General features: G+C 41.7%; 1 protein-coding gene across 1 annotated transcript in view; it reads right to left on the reverse strand.

Moving 5' to 3' along the window:
• LOC118080053 (uncharacterized) overlaps positions 1-20,660 on the reverse strand; it is an 81,166-nt gene that overhangs the window by 18,684 nt on the left and 41,822 nt on the right. The window contains exons 17-26 of the mRNA XM_060271025.1: positions 18,497-18,599; positions 16,161-16,366; positions 15,007-15,095; positions 14,152-14,226; positions 13,762-13,894; positions 12,180-12,334; positions 10,494-10,911; positions 8,407-8,474; positions 6,327-6,428; positions 3,308-3,540 (exon numbers count right to left, since the gene is read on the reverse strand). Of these exons, the coding sequence (XP_060127008.1) occupies positions 3,308-3,540; positions 6,327-6,428; positions 8,407-8,474; positions 10,494-10,911; positions 12,180-12,334; positions 13,762-13,894; positions 14,152-14,226; positions 15,007-15,095; positions 16,161-16,366; positions 18,497-18,599 (1,582 nt within the window). The remainder of the gene's footprint in view (positions 1-3,307; positions 3,541-6,326; positions 6,429-8,406; positions 8,475-10,493; positions 10,912-12,179; positions 12,335-13,761; positions 13,895-14,151; positions 14,227-15,006; positions 15,096-16,160; positions 16,367-18,496; positions 18,600-20,660) is intronic.

Raw genomic sequence — 20,660 nt, forward strand, 5'->3', positions numbered from 1 at the left:
GTGACCAAACTGCTGGTGTGGCCCCCGATGAATTTGAGTTTGACACCCCTGTAAGGAATCTAAGCTGGTGAATTTTGGACCCACTCTTAACATATGGAGTGAATTTTAATTCCAAAAGAAACAACAGTCAGTACCCATGCAATGGTGGGAATTTTGGTAAAATCATAGACTGACTTGCAGTGTTGAACTTGGCCCTGATGGGTGCTGATTGGACACTGATCCAAAGAGAAACTCCTGCCTTCCCTGCTGCCCCTTTTCAAAAGAGACATTTTTTCTACTTAAGGAAGTATCAGAGCTATTCCATCCAGGATAAGCAGTTAACCATTTTAATATTTTGGATTTCAGCTTAGTGGCTGCTTAAGAATGTAGGGCCAGCTTGCTGATTCTATTAACCATGGAAGCTAGAGTCTATGCTTTTTCTGTTTTTCTCATTCTGATTCCCTCACTGAGATGGTGGAGGAAGACTCATTGAGGATCCAACCCAATTAAAACATGGTGACTCAAAGGCATTCTCCAGTGGATCCAAGAATTTCTAGACAAGAGCGACAGTTCTTCTCCCTGGAGGAACCAGGAGGAACCAGGAGAAAGAATCTTGCCTGTTCTTTCTCTCATTCTTTCTGCTGCCTTTGACTGGATTAATATAGAGAAGCTGTGCCTGAAACTATGAAGCATAAATATTGATAGGCATTTGCTTACTTAATTAGAAAGCCTTTATATGGCTAAAACTTCAAGGTCTTAAGGTCAGCACTCAAGAGGCAACACTAACTACAAAACTACAGTCATTTCTTACCTGCTTTTGTATTTAATCCATATGTACATGATTATATACCCCTGATCATTTTTGGGGTATTGGCCCTCTAAACAAATTGTATCTGTTGTTACATGCAGATTACATATACTCTTTAATTTAATTTACCCTGCTCCAGAGTAATACTCCTACCCAAGTTGTCATACGTGGCAGAGATTTATAAATCTATAGCAAGTTCTGCTGGAAATTCCACAGAATCCATTTCAAGGCAGGAATCCTATACACTAGCTGTCTTCCCTAAATTGGTGCCCTCCAGATATTTTGGATTCCAACTCCCATCAGCCCTAGGCAGCATGGCTAATATTCCTTCCAGTAGCACCTTAGAGACCAACTAAGTTTGTTATAGGTACGAGCTTTCGTGTGATGCACGCTTCTTCAGATACACTGAAACAGAAGTCACCAGAGCCTTATATATAGTCAGAGGGTGGGGAGGGGTATTACTCAGAACGGTGGTGGAAATGGGTGATTGGCTGATAGGTGTGATAAACCTGTTGCAGTCGTCAACCTGTTGCAGTTGTGCATGCACACGAAAGCTCATACCAATAACAAACCTAGTTGGTCTGTAAGGTGCTACTGGAAGGATTTTTTTAATGATGAAAACATAGTACTGGGGGAATGCTTCTGTGTGCCAAGGAGCAACAAACCCCAAAACAGTTCAGGTTGCATCAATGGCTACAACTACAAGCACATGCAACTGCTCTCTCTTTGAAAATATAAATGCAAGCAGTTATCTTCTGGTTCTGCCTTTAGCACTAATTGGAACAGACAACTGCTGACAAAGGCTTTCATGCCACCACTAGGGAGAGAGAGAGAGAGAGAGAGAGAGAGAGAGAGAGAGAGAGAGAGAGAGAGAGAGAGAGAGAGAGAGATTGGAAAAATAGAATGTCTCCTCCATTCCATTTTTTAAAAAATACTACAAAAATACTGTATAGCAATCTATATACCCCACCTTTTCTCTTGACAGGGACTCAAGACGGCTTACAGAGAAAGTAAGACTAGTCTTTTCTGACCCCATGCCAATTGTTTCTTTAATATCCAGACTGATGAAACTGTTGATGGAACTGCAGCCCACGCACTTCAATTCATCATTAACTTTTTAGTTGGTTCTAATAGTAGTTGGACGTTCTACTGTTACTTTTGATTTTGGTTTTTTAATGGAACAACATGGCTACCTGCCATTTTTAAAATACTACATATCCTTCATATATCTCCTTCTTCGCATTTTTAAACATTAGATTACATACTAGTGTGAATTTAAGTATAGTGTTGAGGTTTTATGAATAGAATTACTCATGAATTCATACAGCTATGTAAGTTCTAAACTTGGCCTTCAGTAAGTTTAGGGTGATGGTGCTTACTATGTAAGAGAATACAGAGTCTTTATTTGTGCTGCTTTTAGCCACAATTCACCAGGCATATCACTATGCTTCTCTTTGGCAAGAGGATGACCATAACATTCTACAGCAGGAGTTACCAAACTGTGGTCCCTGGACCACCCATAGACTGTGAGCTTCATCCAGTTGGCCCATGGCATGTCTTGCATTAAATAGGCATATTGTTTTTTAGTTGTATTTTTATTGCTTCTTTTCTTTCTTATATTGCATGACAGTTTGAATTTTACGAAATGCAAATTGCAATATAATAAAATACAATATAAGAAATGAAAGAAGCAATAAGAGTTTAAAATCATACAGCATCTAGCACAACGCATTGCAGTTGGTATGACAAGTCAGAAAAGTCATTAAGTGGTCTGCTAAGAACCTCAGCAATTTTCAAGCCATCCATGGGGGAAATGGTTTGGGAACTACTGCTCTACAGTGTTCAACAAGTAACTGCGTTCACAAATTTCACATTTTCCAAACAGTGTAGCCTATGCTCCATCTTCTGGTTATTTATGGTAACTGTACAGCGTAAGGCTTTTTCCTAGGAACTCAAGCTATCACCAGTTGCTGCAACTGGTAGAATAACCAACAAAAGGAAGGCAATTGTAATTTTAATAAGATGGTGGTATCTCCCTCACTATTGCCATGTTAGGACTGCTCAGTTAGCCTGGATCCAACCCACTGAATCTGAAATGGAAATGTATGAGGCAGAGGAAAAGAATTAGTTTATACACGATTCCCAACAGAATATAGTATTCCCATAAACTCAACAGATAATTGCAATTTAAAAAAAACAAAACAAAAGGCATTAAAAAGTTCAGAAATAGACCTCCGGGTATAGGGCGGTATATAAATTCAATAAATAAATAAATAAATAAATAAAATATCAATTAAATACTGTCTTCATTCATCTCTAAAGATTAAAAGTACTATGGAACAAAACAAAACAAAAAGCGGTACTTTGGAACGGATTCAACTAACCCTTTGTACTAGCAGAAGCCAGGAGAGGACTCCAGTTAGTGCAATGGGGGGTTTTCCCTCCTCTCTCCCTCTCCAGCATGCCCCATATCTCCCCAAGTTCACTCTGGGGGTTGAGACAATACCCAGAAAAGCTCACAGGGTGGGGATAAGGGGGGCAAGCAAAAATGCTTGTGCTGACAGAACAATCAAATTAGTACGATGGTGAATTCCAACTTCTGTTTTTAAACCAATGTCTTCCCCAAATGTACTGTGAAATATTACTTCTTCATTTTTATTTTTATTCTTGTCTTCCCTACATATGATCTTACCAACAGAAATAGCTGATTGGGGACATGAGGCGTATGTGTGGTCTCTAGATCTCATAGCACTCTAGAGGGCAAAAGAGAAGGAAAGTCATTTTTCCGCAGCAAGCATTCTGCAGGACAAGCCATACAGACAATCATGGGTGCACCATGGTTGAGATGCTGGAAGAAGCTTGTTCTTGGGCACTCCCACCCCCACCCTCCTTCCCTCCCTCCCTTCCTCCCTTCCATGGTTTGCTTTCATTTTGACACCAACTACATTCAATTATAACCAGGACTTGCAAATCCACTTTGCTTAGAAAGAGAATTGTGGTTCCACTGCACTTGTAACTCCAGTACTTTGAACAAAAGCATGGGAATGGTCACTCACAGTCCACCTTTGTCAAGCAGTGGTATCGCTACTCCTGTGGCCAGAGGCTTGGATGCAGTGTGAAGGGTCATTTGCAGTTCTCAAGCATGCCCATAACTGCACAGTGAGAAGTACCAACACCACTGAAATTAAGTTCTTGGCTTGCATTTCCCCTTCCTCACTTCACCCAACGATGAACCAACCATGCCCCACGTTCTAGTAGCAAACTGTCTGATGCAGAAGTGCTGCATTTGGGGGCAGACTCTATGTACAGTGGTGCCTCGCTTAACAAACGCCCCGTAAGACAAAATTTTCGCTTAAAGAAAGGATTTTTCTAGCGGAGGTTGCCTCGCTAGACAAATTCGTTTTACGAAAAATTCGTCTAGCGAATCGCGGTTTCCCATAGGAATGCATTGAAATTCAATTAATGTGTTCCTATGGGAAAAAAAATTTTTTAAAAAAATTTCAATGCATTCCTATGGGATTCACTAGACAAATTTTTCGTTATAAGAATAGACCCGTGGAACGAATTAAATTCGTCTAGTGAGACACCACTGTATGCTCGTTTCTTGAAGAAAATTAGCTGGCTCTCATTTTTCCTTCATTCCCCAATAATATGGACCTTGTTATTTCTTTTTAAAATAATTATAATGCCCTGTGTTCAAATGTACAATTTAAAAGACAGGGTGAAAAAAGGGGGGTATGGAAAGAGAAATAAAAACAAGCCTTTGGAATTTGGGTTCCAAAGCTTTCTCCTTGCGCAATGACCAGTTGGAACAGTCGCCAGGAGACAATTCCAGAGAAGGAAGATCAAATAGCAGCTTATCCCAATTGACCCAATGGAGTGGGTGCGCTGCCTCACCTGTGTGTCTGCTGCAGCCAGGTGGAATGGCTGCCAGTATCCAAGAAAGAAATTAATATGTAAAAGGTATCTTAGTATACCCAAGCCATATTATTGGAAGTGTTCTCTTTTGGGAGGAAGAAAAAAAAAGTGTCTCTCATGCTGAAAACTCCCGGGGGATTGTTTAGTAATGTTCAATTCGATGTTCTTAAGGAATGAATCCTTAGACAAAGCTTTATAAGCAAACTGACAATCGATGGGAGGGAAATAATCATATTTAAAGAGGTGCCTACCAGACTGTTACGCAAAAGGGAAAAATTCTGGGAGTTCATCAAAGTATTGAGGAGAAATGATATTGGCTTTAGATGGGAAAACCCGGTTGGACTCACCTTCTACTACAAAGGTATAAGAACTACGGTTAAAAACCAGAATGATATAGGAAAATTTAGAAGGAAATACGGACAGGCCTTAGGAATGGAGAAGAGTAGTGAAGAGGGGGCAATAGTAGGGGAAGAGAATGATAATGAGAAAGACATGTTAGGGGAAAGAGAGGAGAAAAGCATTGATGAAGAAGAAAGAAATTCAGATATAGATATTGATAAGGAGGAACAGTCATAAAGGAACAAAATATATTGTATTTCCACAAAACTAAATAAAATTTAATTAAAGTACCACATGTGGTGGCTCTGTGAAAAGGTAAAGACATATTGGGATCAAATATATAATGAATTAAAAAGACTGTTACGATACACGTTCCCAAAAAGACCTGAAGAAATGTTATTAGGAATTTTAAGCAGAAGTATAAAGAAAGGAGATCACAAACTTTTCATGTACGCCACCACGGCCGCAAGAGTTATCTTAGCGCAAAAGTGGAGAACAATGGAAGTTCCAACGATAGAAGACTGGAGAGAGAAGCTGATAGAATATTCAGAGCTGGCGAGGTTAACGGGGAGAATCAGGGATCAAAAACAACAAAAGTTTCAAAAAGAATGGGAAAAATTTATAATTTATAGGAAAGAGTACTGTAAAATTTAAGTAAAGAAGACCAAAGAGAAAACAAAATGAAAAAAGGGAAAACTAGTAGATTACCATTATAAAATGCAACAAGAGGGTACGCAACCATGATGTAAGAGTATAGTTAAAAATTAAATGGAAAAGTATCTGGCAGAACATATAACGGGACGAAAATAATTGGATGGGAAATAAAACCAAAAGAGAGGAGGAAGTCGAGTTGGGGAAAATGAGGTTAAGAGGAAAACACAGGCCAGGAAGAAAAATGCAGCAACTTGAGATACAAAGCTAGGTTGACAATTTGTATAAAATGTTATTTTATTTGAGAAATGTAAGCTGCAAATGGATACCTGTGGTTCTTTTTTCTTTTTTGTATGGTACAGCTTTTTCTTCCTTTTCATTTGATTTGTTATTGTATATAATTGTAAAACTAATAAAAAATTATATATATATATATATATATATATATATATATATATATATATATATATATGTGTGTGTGTGTGTGTGTGTGTGTGTGTGTGTGTCTCATGCAAAGTTACTATGTAAATGACAACAAACTTTCTTTCATCTCCACCCCAACAACCGGCAATTGAGTTAAAATTATAAATATCCAGATAATGTTTTCGTTTGTTAGAATAACAAAAAGTACCTTTGCAAGCAAACTTTTTTTTGTATGTTTGGGTGTCCGCATCGTTTTGAGACTCAACCTTCCTATTTTCAGGAGCTTCTTGGGCATGAGCTTCTTGGGTTCCTAAGCATATCACACAGATTTTGAAAAATTATGCAGCATATTTCATAATATCACATAATTATAAGAAACATGATATAACTAGTTGTCCCAGTTAGAAACCCCATATATCAGTGGTGGCCAAACTTGGCCCTCCAGCTATTTTTGGACTACAACTCCCATCATTCCTAGCTAACAGGACCAGTGGTCAGGGATGATGGGAATTGTAGTCCCAAAACAGCTGGAGGGCCGAGTTTGGTCACCACTGCCTTATATTCAAACATTGCAAATGTAGTGTGCTGCTTCTTTCTGTTAAGCTCTTCCATGGCAACAGCAGCACAACCAGCATCTGGGAAATGAGCCCCACAGCAGAAAGCAGCACAGTCCCACCTTGAGGTAAACATTGATGGGACACACCTTGTATCCTCAGGGCAGGAACACAGCTCTGCGACAGAGAAGATGGCAGCATTCATGAGTCTTGCACCAATGCCAACTTTAGGACCAAGACCAATGCTTTAGAAGTCATCTGATACAGGCACAGAAGAGATGCTAATGCTGGAAGTGGATGCAATGTTCAACTGCCATGCCTGAACACTCGGGCCACATCTCTCTCTACCCAGGATTGAGCTGGATAGCTCAAAATATACCTCAGAGACCTACACTGTTTCCTTAACTTCAGTCGTCTCCAAAGGCAACTTCCATGTGTCAAACTAAGAACGGACATGAAAAACCAAAATCATACTGATTGTATGTTACAATCATGTGGTGGATGCAATGTTCATTAGATCGCTGTTCAGTACGCAATGAAGTGAGCGTGGAGGGGGAAATCTCTCCTCTCATTGTGCGTTGCACAGTGACCCATCCTTCCATATCTCTGAAACTACCATTTAATTGCATAAAGGTAAAGGTACCCCTGACTGTTAGGTCCAGTCATGGATGACTCTGGGGTTGTGCGCTCATCTCGCTCTATAGCCCGAGGGAGCCGGCGTTTGTCTGCAGACGGCTTCCGGGTCATGTGGCCAGCATGACTAAGCCGCTTCTGGTGAACCAGAGCAGCACACAGAAACGCTGTTTACCTTCCCGTCAGAGCGGTACCTATTTATCAACTTGCACTTTGGCGTGCTTTCAAGCTGCTAGGTGGGCAGGAGCTGGGACCGAACAACGGGAGCTCACCCCGTCGCGGGGATTCAAACCGCTGACCTTCTGATCAGGAAGCCCTAGGCTCAGTGGTTTAGACCACAGCGCCGCCCGCGTCCCATTATTTCATTGCACAGTAAGCTCTGATTTAAGTTTTGGCCTATGCTGTGGTTGTGTTACCGAGCTTAAGAATGATACAGCAGAGAGAGAAAGAAGAAAACTTTTAACATTTTGGAGATTACAGTAAATTGGGCAAGTAAAAAATTAAGAGAACTGTAATTTTCAATCAACCTCTGCTGTGAAGTACCAAAAACTCAATAAATTGGTGTTGCTGTATCTTTAAGAATCACCTCCTGGTTGTTCTGTCTAGGGGAGAGCGTGAAAGGAGAGTCTGAAGCTGGCAGAGAGCTGTAGGCATAGGCAAACTCGGCCCTCCAGATGTTTTGGGACTACAACTCCCATGATCCCTAGCTAACAGGACCAGTGGTCAAGGATGGTGAGAGTTGTAGTCCAAAAGCATCTGCAAGGCCAAGTTTGCCTATGCCTGTTTTAAGTGTTTGTCATGTTCTTGTCTTATACTTTTGATCTCCAGAGAAAGATAGCTGAGAACTCATGCTTCATTTGGTGTGAAACTTATACTTCACATCAACACTGGGATATTTATGTAGTAAGTTAGTAAGATAGCCTTTAGAAAGCACACACCCAAAATCATCCCTGTAAATTAGTGATATAGTTTGGCCAATATTAAGTATCTTTTTGCTTATTGTTTTCAACTGGAGTTAGTTATGACCAATGCTTCTGTTTAAATCAATGGAATTTAAACATCATTAACATGGAAGAAAATATTAAACATGATGATTAATACCTTTACATGGTCAAATAGTCTGTATTTGCTCAAATATCTTCCTTTGGTTGTTTCATATATTAAAGAATCTACAAAAAATTATGAAAAAGCCTCTCAGTTTTATGAGACTTCACACCAGTTACATGAAAATAAAGGGTTGGATCTAAAGGTGCCCTTCTGCATGCAGAAGACATTTTCTTGTGGAGCTCTGACATGAGAAGCATTCTTTCAACCTTGGATTAACATCTGGCAGAGATAGGCAGGGTCCAATTCTTCAGACGCTTTCCTGCTGTTTTTTGCGCATCCACGTCAAGGTAGAGGATCCTAGGGGACGATGACATATGACCCTATTTTATGCTATGACAAGTTTAGAGAACTATCTTCTACTTGCCTTGATTCTCTGGAGATGTTTGGTCTTTTTGCATGGAGGACACACGCTCATGGTCAGGCAGATGAAGGAAGCCACTTGGACAAAGGGCAGTCTGAGATCCCTGGATGGGAACTGTGGATTTTCTTAAGTTTATGTCTTGGTCTATCAATGCAGCAATTTTTGCTTTGTTCTCTTCTTCTTGTGTTTTTAAGGGGGTGAATGAGGCATGGAGCAGATACATAAGGAACTGGCTGCCTCTGATGGAAGGGCTCATGGAGCCACTAAGTCTTTGGCTCATTGTATGAACTCTGGGAGGTCTCTAAAGTGAGCTTGGGCTTGTGTTAAATTGAGTACTTATTCCCTGGCTTCCTCTGGCACCTGGCCTTGTTCCAGTTCACTGGACTTGCGGTGCTCCAACTTCTGCTGGGCCTCTTCAAAAGGCTGGTCATGCTATTGTCCTCTTCCTGCCCTATATGAAAGGGAAGAAGTTGGGGTGCTTCTGGATGAGCTACAGGTGGTGCCACTGATCCAGAACTGTCTATCATGGGTGCTTTCTGGGGGTAGTTATTCGTGCTGAAGAAGAGGATGCAATGCCATTGCGCTACCTGGCAAAGGGCTTTTCTTGATGCAAGTGGAGTGAGGGAAGGCTCCTAAACCCATTTGCTGGTTTGTGGTCCTCCATTTCAAGTCTGTGCTCAATGCATTGAGAGATGGGTTGAGAATGGGAAAGGGGCAGGGAGGGAAACAGGCTGTAAGGAAATGATTTTTAAAAAAGTTTAGGCCTGAAGAAGGAAAACAGCCAGCCTCTTGAAAGTTCCAGCAGGAACCAAGCATTCTGCGTGTGAGGCAGGATTGATCTGGAACTGAAGAAACAAAATTTTTAAAAATCCCTTCCAGTAGCACCTTAGAGACCAACTAAGTTTGTCATTGGTATGAGCTTTCGTGTGCATGCACACTTCTTCAGAACAGAAGGTTAGCCCTGCCTCTGGAGAAGCACCTGAAGAATTGGACTCTGTATCAGAGGGGACATATCATCCTCAGTTGAAGGAATGCCCTCCAATGCCCTCTTCTCGTAGAAAAGAATGAAACTAAAACAAAAGATGTTCTTAAACTCTTGTGCCAGTAATTAGGCTTACATTTTTTTCCTATGACTATAATAGAAGGCTTCTTTCAAGTCCAATTGTAGTGGGGCTGGTGGGGGAGAATTTCAATGTACAGGAGTGTGTATCTCTGCTGGATAGATAAGGCTAATCTTTTCCTCCCCAGCTGCAACTGGCCTGAAATTGCCCCTCTGTTGAAACTAGGTTTGAACAAAGCCTCCTTTTCTAGCCAAGGCAAGGCATCTTTCAAGCCTAATTGTGACACTGAGGCATGGGGGGGGGGAGTGGTCAAGAAAAGGGAAGGGGAACTTCACTGAAAGCAAATACAGTGGTGCCTTGCAAGACTAATTTAATTCGTCCCGCGAGTCAATTCGTTTTGCGAAAAAATTCCTCTTGTGAATTGCGGTTTCCCATAGGAATGCATTGAATTTTCTTTTTTTGCCCATAGGAACGCATTAATTAAATTTCAATGCATTCCTATGGGAAACCGCGATTCGCAAGATGAATTTTTCGCAAAACAAATTCGTCTTGCGAGTCACCATCAGATCACAAGACACATTCGTCTTGCAAAAAATTCATCTTGCAGGGCATTCGTCTTGTGAGGTACCACTGTAGTGGAAGTAGATGTCTTGAAATACCTATGTGTGGAATTAAATCTAAGCACTCTAGGCTCCTTTTTCCCTTCAAATTTTGGGTAGTCGCTTGCTTTGAATCTGGAGCTCCTGCAGCTCCCGAATCTTCTGGAGCTCCTGCAGCTCCCGAATCTTCTGGAGCTCCTGCAGCTCCCGAATCTTCTGGAGCTCCTGCAGCTCCCGAATCTTCTGGAGCTCCTGCAGCTCCCGAATCTTCTGGAGCTCCTGCAGCTCCCGAATCTTCTGGAGCTCCTGCAGCTCCCGAATCTTCTGGAGCTTCAGCAGCTCCCGAATCTTCTGGAGCTTCAGCAGCTCCCGAATCTTCTGGAGCTTCTGGGACTGTTTCTTCTATCGAATACAGCTGTTTACTTATAATCTCCTGTACTGGCTCCACAATGGGTAATTCACTCTCTGTTGAAGCAACCTTAACAAGCAATAAAGCAGCATTAATTTTCAGGAAGAAGAAGAAGAAGATTCAGTTCCAACACGCTTAAAAACACACATATTTTCTGAGATCTCCAAAGGTCTAGCAACATAAAATCTGGCAATTCTATAACTGTAATGTAGACCCCAGCTAAATCAAAAAATGTGGAAACATTCCATGTTTTATAAGTTCAGACAGCTAAGAAGGAAAGGGTGAGAGAGCAAAAGGAGATGTTTCCCTCTCAACAATATTAGCTTACAAGTGAAGCAGAATAGCTAATTGCTGAATCTGGACTTATGGGACCTGGTGAAGTTGATCACTTTTCAATCAAGGTCATAGGAAGCTGCCATTTAATAGACATGTGCCAAAGAAGGCAATCCTTAAGCCCCTCTTGTGAGCATAGTGTGTTCTGCAAGAGTGTTCTTTGCTATCTGGCCTTATAAATAATTTTCCCTGTGGCTTTTTGCCCTTGATGGGAAAACCTTGTCCACATATGGTATAAAGTAGTCATAACATCTCTGTTTTGGCCATCTGTCTACAAATTCAGGGAATCAATACATAAGAGGTCACCGCTATTAAAATTAAGTAGTAGAGCAAATGTTCTGAGGTGTTTGTTTGTTTGTTTACTTACTTAGAATTCTTCTATCCTGCTTTATAGTCCAAACCAGGTTGCCATAGCATCTTACAAAAGACTCCTAAAATAAAGCCACGCTCAAAATCTAGTACAGGATCATAAATTACATGGTGCACATATGGAATCGGGATTATTAAGGCAGAAATTTCTTGCCCTTGATCTTCCCCGGCATCATACCAGACAGAAGTTCCCCCTGAGGTCCTCTGAGCCAAGGAAGTGGGGCTGAAAACTCAGCCCATAATGAAAGCAGTCTTCTGATGTTTCGAAGAGACACCTGCTCTTTTAGCAACTCTAGGAGTACTGGGGGAAAGTGCCCCCTTAGCCACAGATGAGAGGTTGTGGTGTCCCTTGGCCCTCTGTCTCTTAAAGGGGTCCGAGTCTATCTGAGTCATGTATCACATGATATATGGAGTATTGCTGTATGCTTCAGTTCAAATCAGCAGGAACATTTCTTTTAAAATTGTATAGTAAGCCAATGATATAATAAACTTGGCTCCAATGAAAATTTTAAAAGGGGATGCATGCCCAGGATATTAAGACAAAGAAACCTATAGCTTCTGTTTTTCCACTCTCCGAGTGAAGCCTGCTACTCTATCAGTATGGTTAAGTCAGCCACAAAGGAGGTAATACAAACCTGCTCCTTAGGTTGTGTTTCTGTCTTGGGCTCTTCAAAGACAAGAGATGAACATGGAGAAACTCCAAAGAAAGGTATTTCTAAACGAGTTTGTGCTGGAAATTTTGGCCCAGGCACATACTTCTTATCATCTGTCACAACCATTCTTTCGGACACTGAGGAAAGAAAACAGTGAGAACTTCAATCAGGTCCATTGCTTCTGCTCCCTGTAATCTTACACAAAGAGTCAATGAAACTTTTGACTAGGGAGATAGACTTTACTAGACCAAAGTGGGGAGGGTGGGGTATCTTCAACCTTTCCAGACCCAGGACCCTTTTAAAATCCAAACATGCATGTGGGGACCCATTTCTTAATCTTATACCACATATTTGCATGGTAGCAGTGCTCCTGCTATGACCCACCTCAAATCAGGCTTTGGGTCCTGACCTACCAGCCGAAGACCAGTGTGATAGAGCCCATGCTTCGCTCAGATGTGCTTTTGACTGTGAACAGAATAACATGCCCTAACGGGCAGCCAATCAATTAATCAGTTCACACCGTTCCTCAGCTATGGTTAGAAGCACTGTAGATGCAACCGAGGGAACAAAAGGGGAATGGAAGCGAAATGGAAACGGGGCCATGGAATGGACAGGAGCAATCAAGATGCAAGGTAGAAAAGGGCAAAACCAGTTCCCAGCTTCTCTCAGTCACAAAGGACTTCTAGTGTTGTGTGCTGAAGCAAGCGGATAAGGAACAGGCTCTGCCATGCCAGGGAAAAAAAACACTTGCACTGCTTTGGGATAGGTCAGTGTTTCTCAACCTTTTTTGGGCCACGGCACACTTGTTCCGTCAAAAAAATCACGCGGCACACCACCATTAAAAGACAGGGCAAATCCTGGGGGTTGGGAATGGGTGGGGGACTGAGGAATAGGGAGGATGAGGTTGGTGTACTTGCTGAGAGAGCCCTTGAGCACCACCTCCGTCGTCCTGCCTGCCGCCAGCCCCCCGCTCCCTCCTGGGCTGGCCGCGGCTGAGCTGGGGCTGCTGCTGCTGCCGCCGCCGCCGCCTCCCTCCGGCCTCCCCGCTGGTGTAGCCGCCGCTGCTGCTCCTTGGCGGCCCGAGAGCCCTCCCCGGCTGGCGGAGGAGGACGGCGAGAAGCCCGCCGAGGTGGGGCGGCTGCTGCTGTTACTGCCGCCGGACGGGGCTGCTGCTGCTCCAGAGTCCCCGCCGCCCTGCGCTGCTGCCTTCTCCATTGAGCGCGCGGGGAGAGCGCGGGGAGGCGGCCTCGGCCATGAAGCGCTGCCTCGCTCAGGGAGCGAGCGCGAGGAGATCACAGAGGAACACCCTTCGCGCCCTCGCACCCTCCAGACTGACCCAGCCGGCTTCCTTTCCGGCGGGTCAGCGCTGCCTATTGGCGGCCGCAAATCACCCTTCTCGTTGCCTCACGTTGCGGCACAGCAGCCACCGTCTCGCGGCACAGTAGTGTGCCGCGGAACAGTGGTTGAGAAATGCTGGGATAGGTTTCCAAGATGGAAGGGAGAGCAAACCCAAGGATCATTAAAAGGACAGCCCCCATGATTATATTTATATTTAAACCATTACTTTCAGCTTTATCACGTTCTTCTAAGTCGGGAGTTCCAGGTTGGAGCAGGCAATCAAATATATTCAGAGAAACATCTGAGGTACAGGGAGAGCAGTAGATTGCTGAGGGAGCCACTGGTAATCTGCAGACTGGCTAATAGGGAAGAAAAAATAGCAAATGCATGTAATCTGCTTATTATTATTATTTTTATAAAATTGTTTATAATTGAACATCTAAAATTACTTGCTTACACCTAATTATATGCCTTTTAATGGATTAATTCATTATTTGCCAATTAAATTTAAATAGCTGTTGATATAACTTAAAACTTGATATAGGTGTCTTTTTGTGATACTGAAGGATCTGTGTCATAACTGTGCAAAATATGCTTCATTACACTATAACCCAACCTTTCCTTTCTTCTTTGGTAAAACCAACAAGTCTGATGTGAAGTCTTCAGTGAAGGCATATCCCTTGTAAGGTACCTAGAGAAATAGTAAAGATATTCATGATAAAAGTCTATTTTTTATAATATTGCTATTAATGAACAGGAATATGTGTTACAGATGTTCAGTGTGTTCAAGTCATAGTTCAGTACTATATATAAATACATTCAGAAGTAAGTCCCATTGAGTTAAATTATGGACTCAGCTACACAGCAGCAAATAAAATGTTTTAAATGAGTTGTAAAGTGCAATATACAAATGTGACACTAGATGGAAACAGTGAGCTCTGCAAAATTCAATGTATTTGTCAAAACTTTTTAGAAAGCATTTTCAGAGTGGTTTTTATATGTGTGTAGATTCCACCTAGGTTTACTGCCAAGTATATGGGTATCATATTTTAGCCTTAAGGACTTAAGAGGGCAATACTATGAATTTATAGCAAGTTTGTGAAATCTGATCCTATACAGAAATTGATCTGCACCAAAGTAAAGCAGCTCCTAAAAAATTATCTACTATAAATTAAATCTAGAAACATTACATAATGTTGAATTTACTAAAATAAACTGTGGCAATCTAGTTTTCAACATATCATACAGAAAAAAATAATATATTTTGCTAATGACAGATTCCAAATCCAAGTTTTAAAACAGATATTAGTTTTGCAGTTATTGCAATGCAGTGCATCTAACAGCGGATGGCAGACTTTGCACATGATTTTAGATGCAATTCAGTTTAGTGAATAATGTCTTCAAGAGCACAGTATTTAAGCAACCTCTGTTTCTTCATGTTGCTAAAAATGCTGTGTCAGTTACAACATACCAGATATGATGCCATCTCAATCGGCTTGGACATGTACGTTTTCTCTCTTTCTAGCTCTTCTGGAGGTTGACTTTCAAAAATATAGGATTCTGGAGAAGAGATCATGATAGCAGCATTTATATTGCAGCATTCACATTGCAACATGAAACCGTAATGTTAAACCACTTTCATTTTATTTACAATTTTTACTTAGCACTATACCCCTGAAAGCAATAAAAAGAATATTGCATATTGGTTATCAATAACTAATTTTTTGTGTTCTTCGCTCAAATGAACACTGCCAAATAAGATACCACAATGAGCCAGGGTAGGCATAACACAATTTCCCTGAAAACCATGGTTTCCTGAGTCTGGTTCCCAATTTGCAAAGTACACTTCCTCTTCCAGAATGGATCCTTTTCATCTTTAATAATAGGTTCGAACCCAAAATTGTTGAGCAAACCCCCATGTACAAAACAGGATTTCTCGATTGACTTGCCCAAGACAATTCAGAACAAAGTGCCACCTGTCAGAAATTCCAGGACGTATGTCAGCCCTAGGTTACTGTTACATCCGTACTTACCATGATTGACACAGACCAAGAGTTCAAACCCCATTTCAAAACATGGTTATGACAGAAACCTTGGTTTATGTTAATACCAATTAGTGTTGGTGTACAGATGAATACTAAATGCTGGTTAGACGTAAGTTTGCTAATTGTATCATGCAAAATTATCCTATACACCAGGGGTGGCCAACTCCCAAGAGACTGCGATCTACTCACAGAGTTAAACACTGGCAGTGATCTACCCCCTTTTTTGGGCTTCAGGTCAAAGTTGTTGAGTTTTTTCAGGGAGGAGGTAAAATGTTGAGCTTTTTTAAGGGGAGCCACAGTTGTTCAGCTTCTTTGAGGAGGGTGCCAATGATCTCCCAGTGATCTACTGCAGACGACCACAGATCTACTGGTAGATCACGATCTACCTGTTGGACATGCCTGCTATACACCAATTAGCAGAAAAGGCTGCAGTCCTATACTGTACACACTTACACAGGAATAGGCCACAGTGAATATAGTAGGACTTGTTTCTGAGTAAAAATGGATGGGATCAGACTGCCTGAGTACGAAATATTATTTAAAAATTAAGAAATTCTGTTAATATAATGATAAAGGTTACCTGTTGCTGAGATGCTAGAGGCATCAATATTTGCATTCAATAAGCCCAGTGTCTTACTGTGAGACAAGACGTAAATATCATTTTTGAAAGACAGTAAAATATCACCCGAACTATTCAGGAAACAGGCTGTGCTTAAAGTGTTATCAAGAGTGATATCTGCCACCAAATTCTTCTGTGTATCCCATAGCTTTATCGTGGAATCTGAACTAGAAAATAAAGGGAACATCATGGGAAATAGTCTTAAGACAGAATATAACTCATTCTTCTCAGAAGCTTACTTTCAAGATCCACACAGCACTAAAGCAAATTGGAATTAAGTCATACACATTTCATGTGAAGTTCAGTTTAGCACTGAGTATACCAGGTTCCAGATTACAGGATGATGGTTTTTCTAACCTTTTCATTGTTTGTGTTAAATGAATGAAATCCTATGTTTGAGAAATAAAACAAAATTATAAAAGACACACAAGCTAGTATCCAACAGTGGTGCTCAGCTGATGGTACGACTTCCAGGAGCAGAATGGGGAGCGAAGTACAGTGGTGCCTCGCTAGACGAAATTAATTCGTTCCACGGGTCTTTTCTTATAGCGAAAAATTCGTCTAGCGAATCCCATAGGAATGCATTGAATTTTTTTTTTGCCCATAGGAATGCATTAATTGAATTTCAATGCATTCCTATGGGAAACCACGATTCGCTAGATAAATTTTTCGTAAAACGCATTCGTCTAGCGACGCAAGCTCCACTCGAAAAATCCTTTCGTTAAGCGGAAATTTAGTTAAGCAGGGCATTCGTTAAGCGAGGCACCACTGTAGTTTTAAGTCATTCCCCCTCCACCCTGCAGCCCCCCATGTCTGTTTAAATCTTATCCAGAGGGGGTAAGAGACTCTGCAGAACAGATTGAGAAGGGACATGGGAGGCTGAAGGAAAATGGTTGTCCTCCCCACGTTATTCATTTCCTGCTTAAATTCCTATTTAAAAATTGTTTTCAAATACTTTGGCCACACTCTTTGATTTCAGTGGGCTAAAAGCACACACCCCAAAACTAATTCTACCTGTTAGCACCACAACCTCTCTATTTCTAGATATAATACCCCTCTCTCTCTTAGCTTGTTGCCGAAGAGACACTTTGAAGCTGAAGCTCGTACTATCAGCTAGACATCAGCTAATTCTAGGTGCTTGAAAAGAGCCCTCCACAGGTGTCAATCAGCTGATTGCCAGTGCTTCAAAACGCAGTCCCCAAAATCAGCTGGTATTGGGAACTCCCTAGTATAGCCAAGGGGTCAGGTAGAAGTGGTTTAGAGTCAAATATCTTCCTCCAGTGCTTTGAATCCATTCCACTCCCCCTGGAGAGAGAAAATGCTCCATTTTCTTTTCCCCCCTAGAGGTTGCAATTTGAAGGAGGTGCTTTGAATCCAAATATCTTTCTCTGCAGAGGCAGGGCGGGGGTGGGTGGATGAGGAAATTGCCTGCTCTTGTTGTGATTGACTGGTGAACGTTATCAACCACCTGACAAAGTCGACCCACAGGGGCTGGGGTAAATGAAGATCTGACCTGCCAGCTAAATCTAATCCCCCATGCCTCTGGTATGAGATGCTTCAAGAAACACAAGCAGGTCGTTCAGATTTGTTTTTCTGCATGGGGGATTGGATTCTACACACTCATTTTAAAACCCAAATAGATATTGACTGTATTGCTATTCTGCAGCTGTTGCCCACACCAGTGGGTGGGGCTTAATGGAATGTGTCTAGGCTGTATTATTTTGCCCCTCCCCTAAATCACTCCCCCCACCCCACCCCACTCTGCAACCTTCTTCCATGCACACAGGCATTTCTCTATCTCCAGGTGCATGCTTAATAAATAAATAAAAATTCACTGGATACCTGCAAGTTATCATATTTCACAATGGGCAAAATGGAGACTTGTACTCTTTTTGAGGCAGGTGATAATATTCATTTCCACTTAGTCCCCGTCCCCCCCCCAAATACTAAGGTATTTAACAAGAGTGATACCCCACCTGAAAAACAACAACAGCAACAAACCGCAGCAGCAACAAAATACTGAAATTATGATAAAGCATGCCAGCTTTGCCTGAAGCCATCTCCCTCCTACCCAGTACTTCTCTTTTTAGGGTGGAGATTTTTTAAAGAAAAGTTTATTAAAAAGAAAAGGTTAAAATAATGCTGGTGTCAGCAGTGGTGGGTGCTGGCATTTGCCCCACTATGCTGGATGCTGGTCTGGGGGCATGCAGCCATAATATAGATTTATGGATTTCATAGCACATGTCCTGTCTTCCTTTTCCCATGTTACAAAAGGTAACATTAAACTATTCACCTACCCGCAACTTAAAAAGAGAGAATAATTCTTGCAGGAATCCACTGCCAGTACAGGGCCGTTGTGGTACTTGTCTGAGAAAGCTTCTTCTTCTTCTTCATTCTCTCCTTAAAGAAAGGGAATACTCTGATATAATTTGTGAATTTGAGGATCCGATTTCAGATTCTGAATGCACCCTTGTCAGGAAATGATAATATCATGTGCCAGAACAGTGGTGGATTTAAGGTCTGCATGGCTCTGTGAGCAGCCTTGGCAGGGGCCAGGGGTGGGCTATTCATTCACCTTACCCACTCCCAAACAATGTGGGCACAATCAGGAAAAGGTTATAATGATGATGTGTCTGCACTGGGTCCCCCCTCCCCCCTTGGTCTTCCCTTACCCTACTTCTCTCTCCAGTGGGTAAAGTAACACTGGAGGATAAGCTGCTCAGGGTGGGTGGGAATCCTGCACTCCTCATTTGGGTGCTTCTTTTACTCTTAAAATTGGAACTTTACCAATCCACTTTTACTTTCTTCACAACTGAGGCAGAGTTAGGTTTGCCTCTATCATGTACAGATTGGCCCTAAATCGGCACTTATCAGTTGATCAAGTGAGCAAGTGATTTGACTCTTGCCACTGTTTTAAAAAATGTTTTTTTTAAAAAAACAAAAAACAAAAACACAATTGGTTCGATCCTATCTAAACTATAAAATAGGCCCATGTTTAGCCAAAGGAAAAGAATTGTGTTCTAACCAGATCCCCCCCCCCCCCAGGCCATTGAAACTCAAATACAGAATGTTCCAACCTTCATTCATCTCAAAAAAACAGAAGTTTACGGATAAGATATATTACTTCTTTGTAACTTTCTGAACTCTTCATTGTTTTTATAAGTTCTATCAATATAAAAGAGTGCAAATTTTTTTGAAATGAACTGAGAGAACCCATTACTAGTAACAACTAGTTAAAAATAGGTTACTAGCAAGTCAGCACCTACAGAATGAAAGTGTGAATCATTTTTGAAATGTATTACAGAACTTCAGTAAAACTTGAAAGATCTACTATGGACTAAGTGGGTGGAATTAAATGGCAAGCTAATTCTGTACACAAGGTTAGGCATGGGAAAGGTCAGTGCTACTGTTGATCACGAAATAGCTGCTCAGGTCATGCATTCATGGCCAGAAAGCTGTATTAACAGCTGAATGTGAAACTGCATCAATAATTTTCTGAAGTAATCGATATTCTCATTGGATACCATGCATATCCAAATATAGAATGAGGATGACCATGCAATCTTATGCATGCTTATTCAGCTATTTAGTGTGGCTGACTCTCAGGTAAGGATTGCAGGCTTGTTCACAGGACGCCCAATAAGAAGTTGTGCCCTTGAAGAAACAATTATGTCATGAAAAGATCTATTGAGATAATTTAATGGATTGGAACAGGCATCCCCAAACTTCAGCCCTCCAGATGTTTTGGACTACAATTCCCATCATTCCTAATCACTTGTCCTCTTAGCTAGGGATCATGCGAATTGTAGGCCAAAACATCTGGAGGGCCGCAGTTTGGGGATGCCTGGATTAGAACTACACACATTCATTTACTTATAGTGTTCTCACAGAATGATGTCCGCTCAATAATTATGTTAGCACAACATCAACACCTGAGCAGAATATGTTGTGCTAGAGGACCAAAAAAGCTTTATTCTGTTTCCATTTCTTTCTGCAACCTAACAACAACTTTATTACTAAAATATTCTGGCTTCGCTTTGCTTACTTCCATATGTCATGGCCACTGTTTGTCTGTTCTCTCACTTGGTCCACTGGCCTGCTATGCCTCCTGCTGCATGTGAGAGGAGAGGCTGGAGGATGCTAAAGCTCAGCCATCTGCTGAGAGGAGCACACTGCCCAATGTCCATGCCTAGTGTGATCTGAAGTGATATGGTTGTGCAGCGGGCCTTTTCTTAGCACAGAGAGGTGAAATGCAAGTGAAGTGGGGGGGGGGGTGAGAGAGCAAGAGAAACCAGACAAAATGGCAGGTGTTTGCATGATAATTCGATGCCCGTGTGAGAATGATGTGTGTTTTGGCCCCACTCTGGTCATGTTGGCCCTAGGAAACTTGACTGGAGAGAGGAAGCTTCCCCACACCTTCTGCAGATATTCAGCCACTGTGTCCAATTTGTGCAACTTGAA

This window comes from Zootoca vivipara, chromosome 2 (genome assembly GCF_963506605.1).
Source record: "Zootoca vivipara chromosome 2, rZooViv1.1, whole genome shotgun sequence".
Classification (NCBI taxonomy): Eukaryota; Metazoa; Chordata; class Lepidosauria; order Squamata; family Lacertidae; genus Zootoca; species Zootoca vivipara.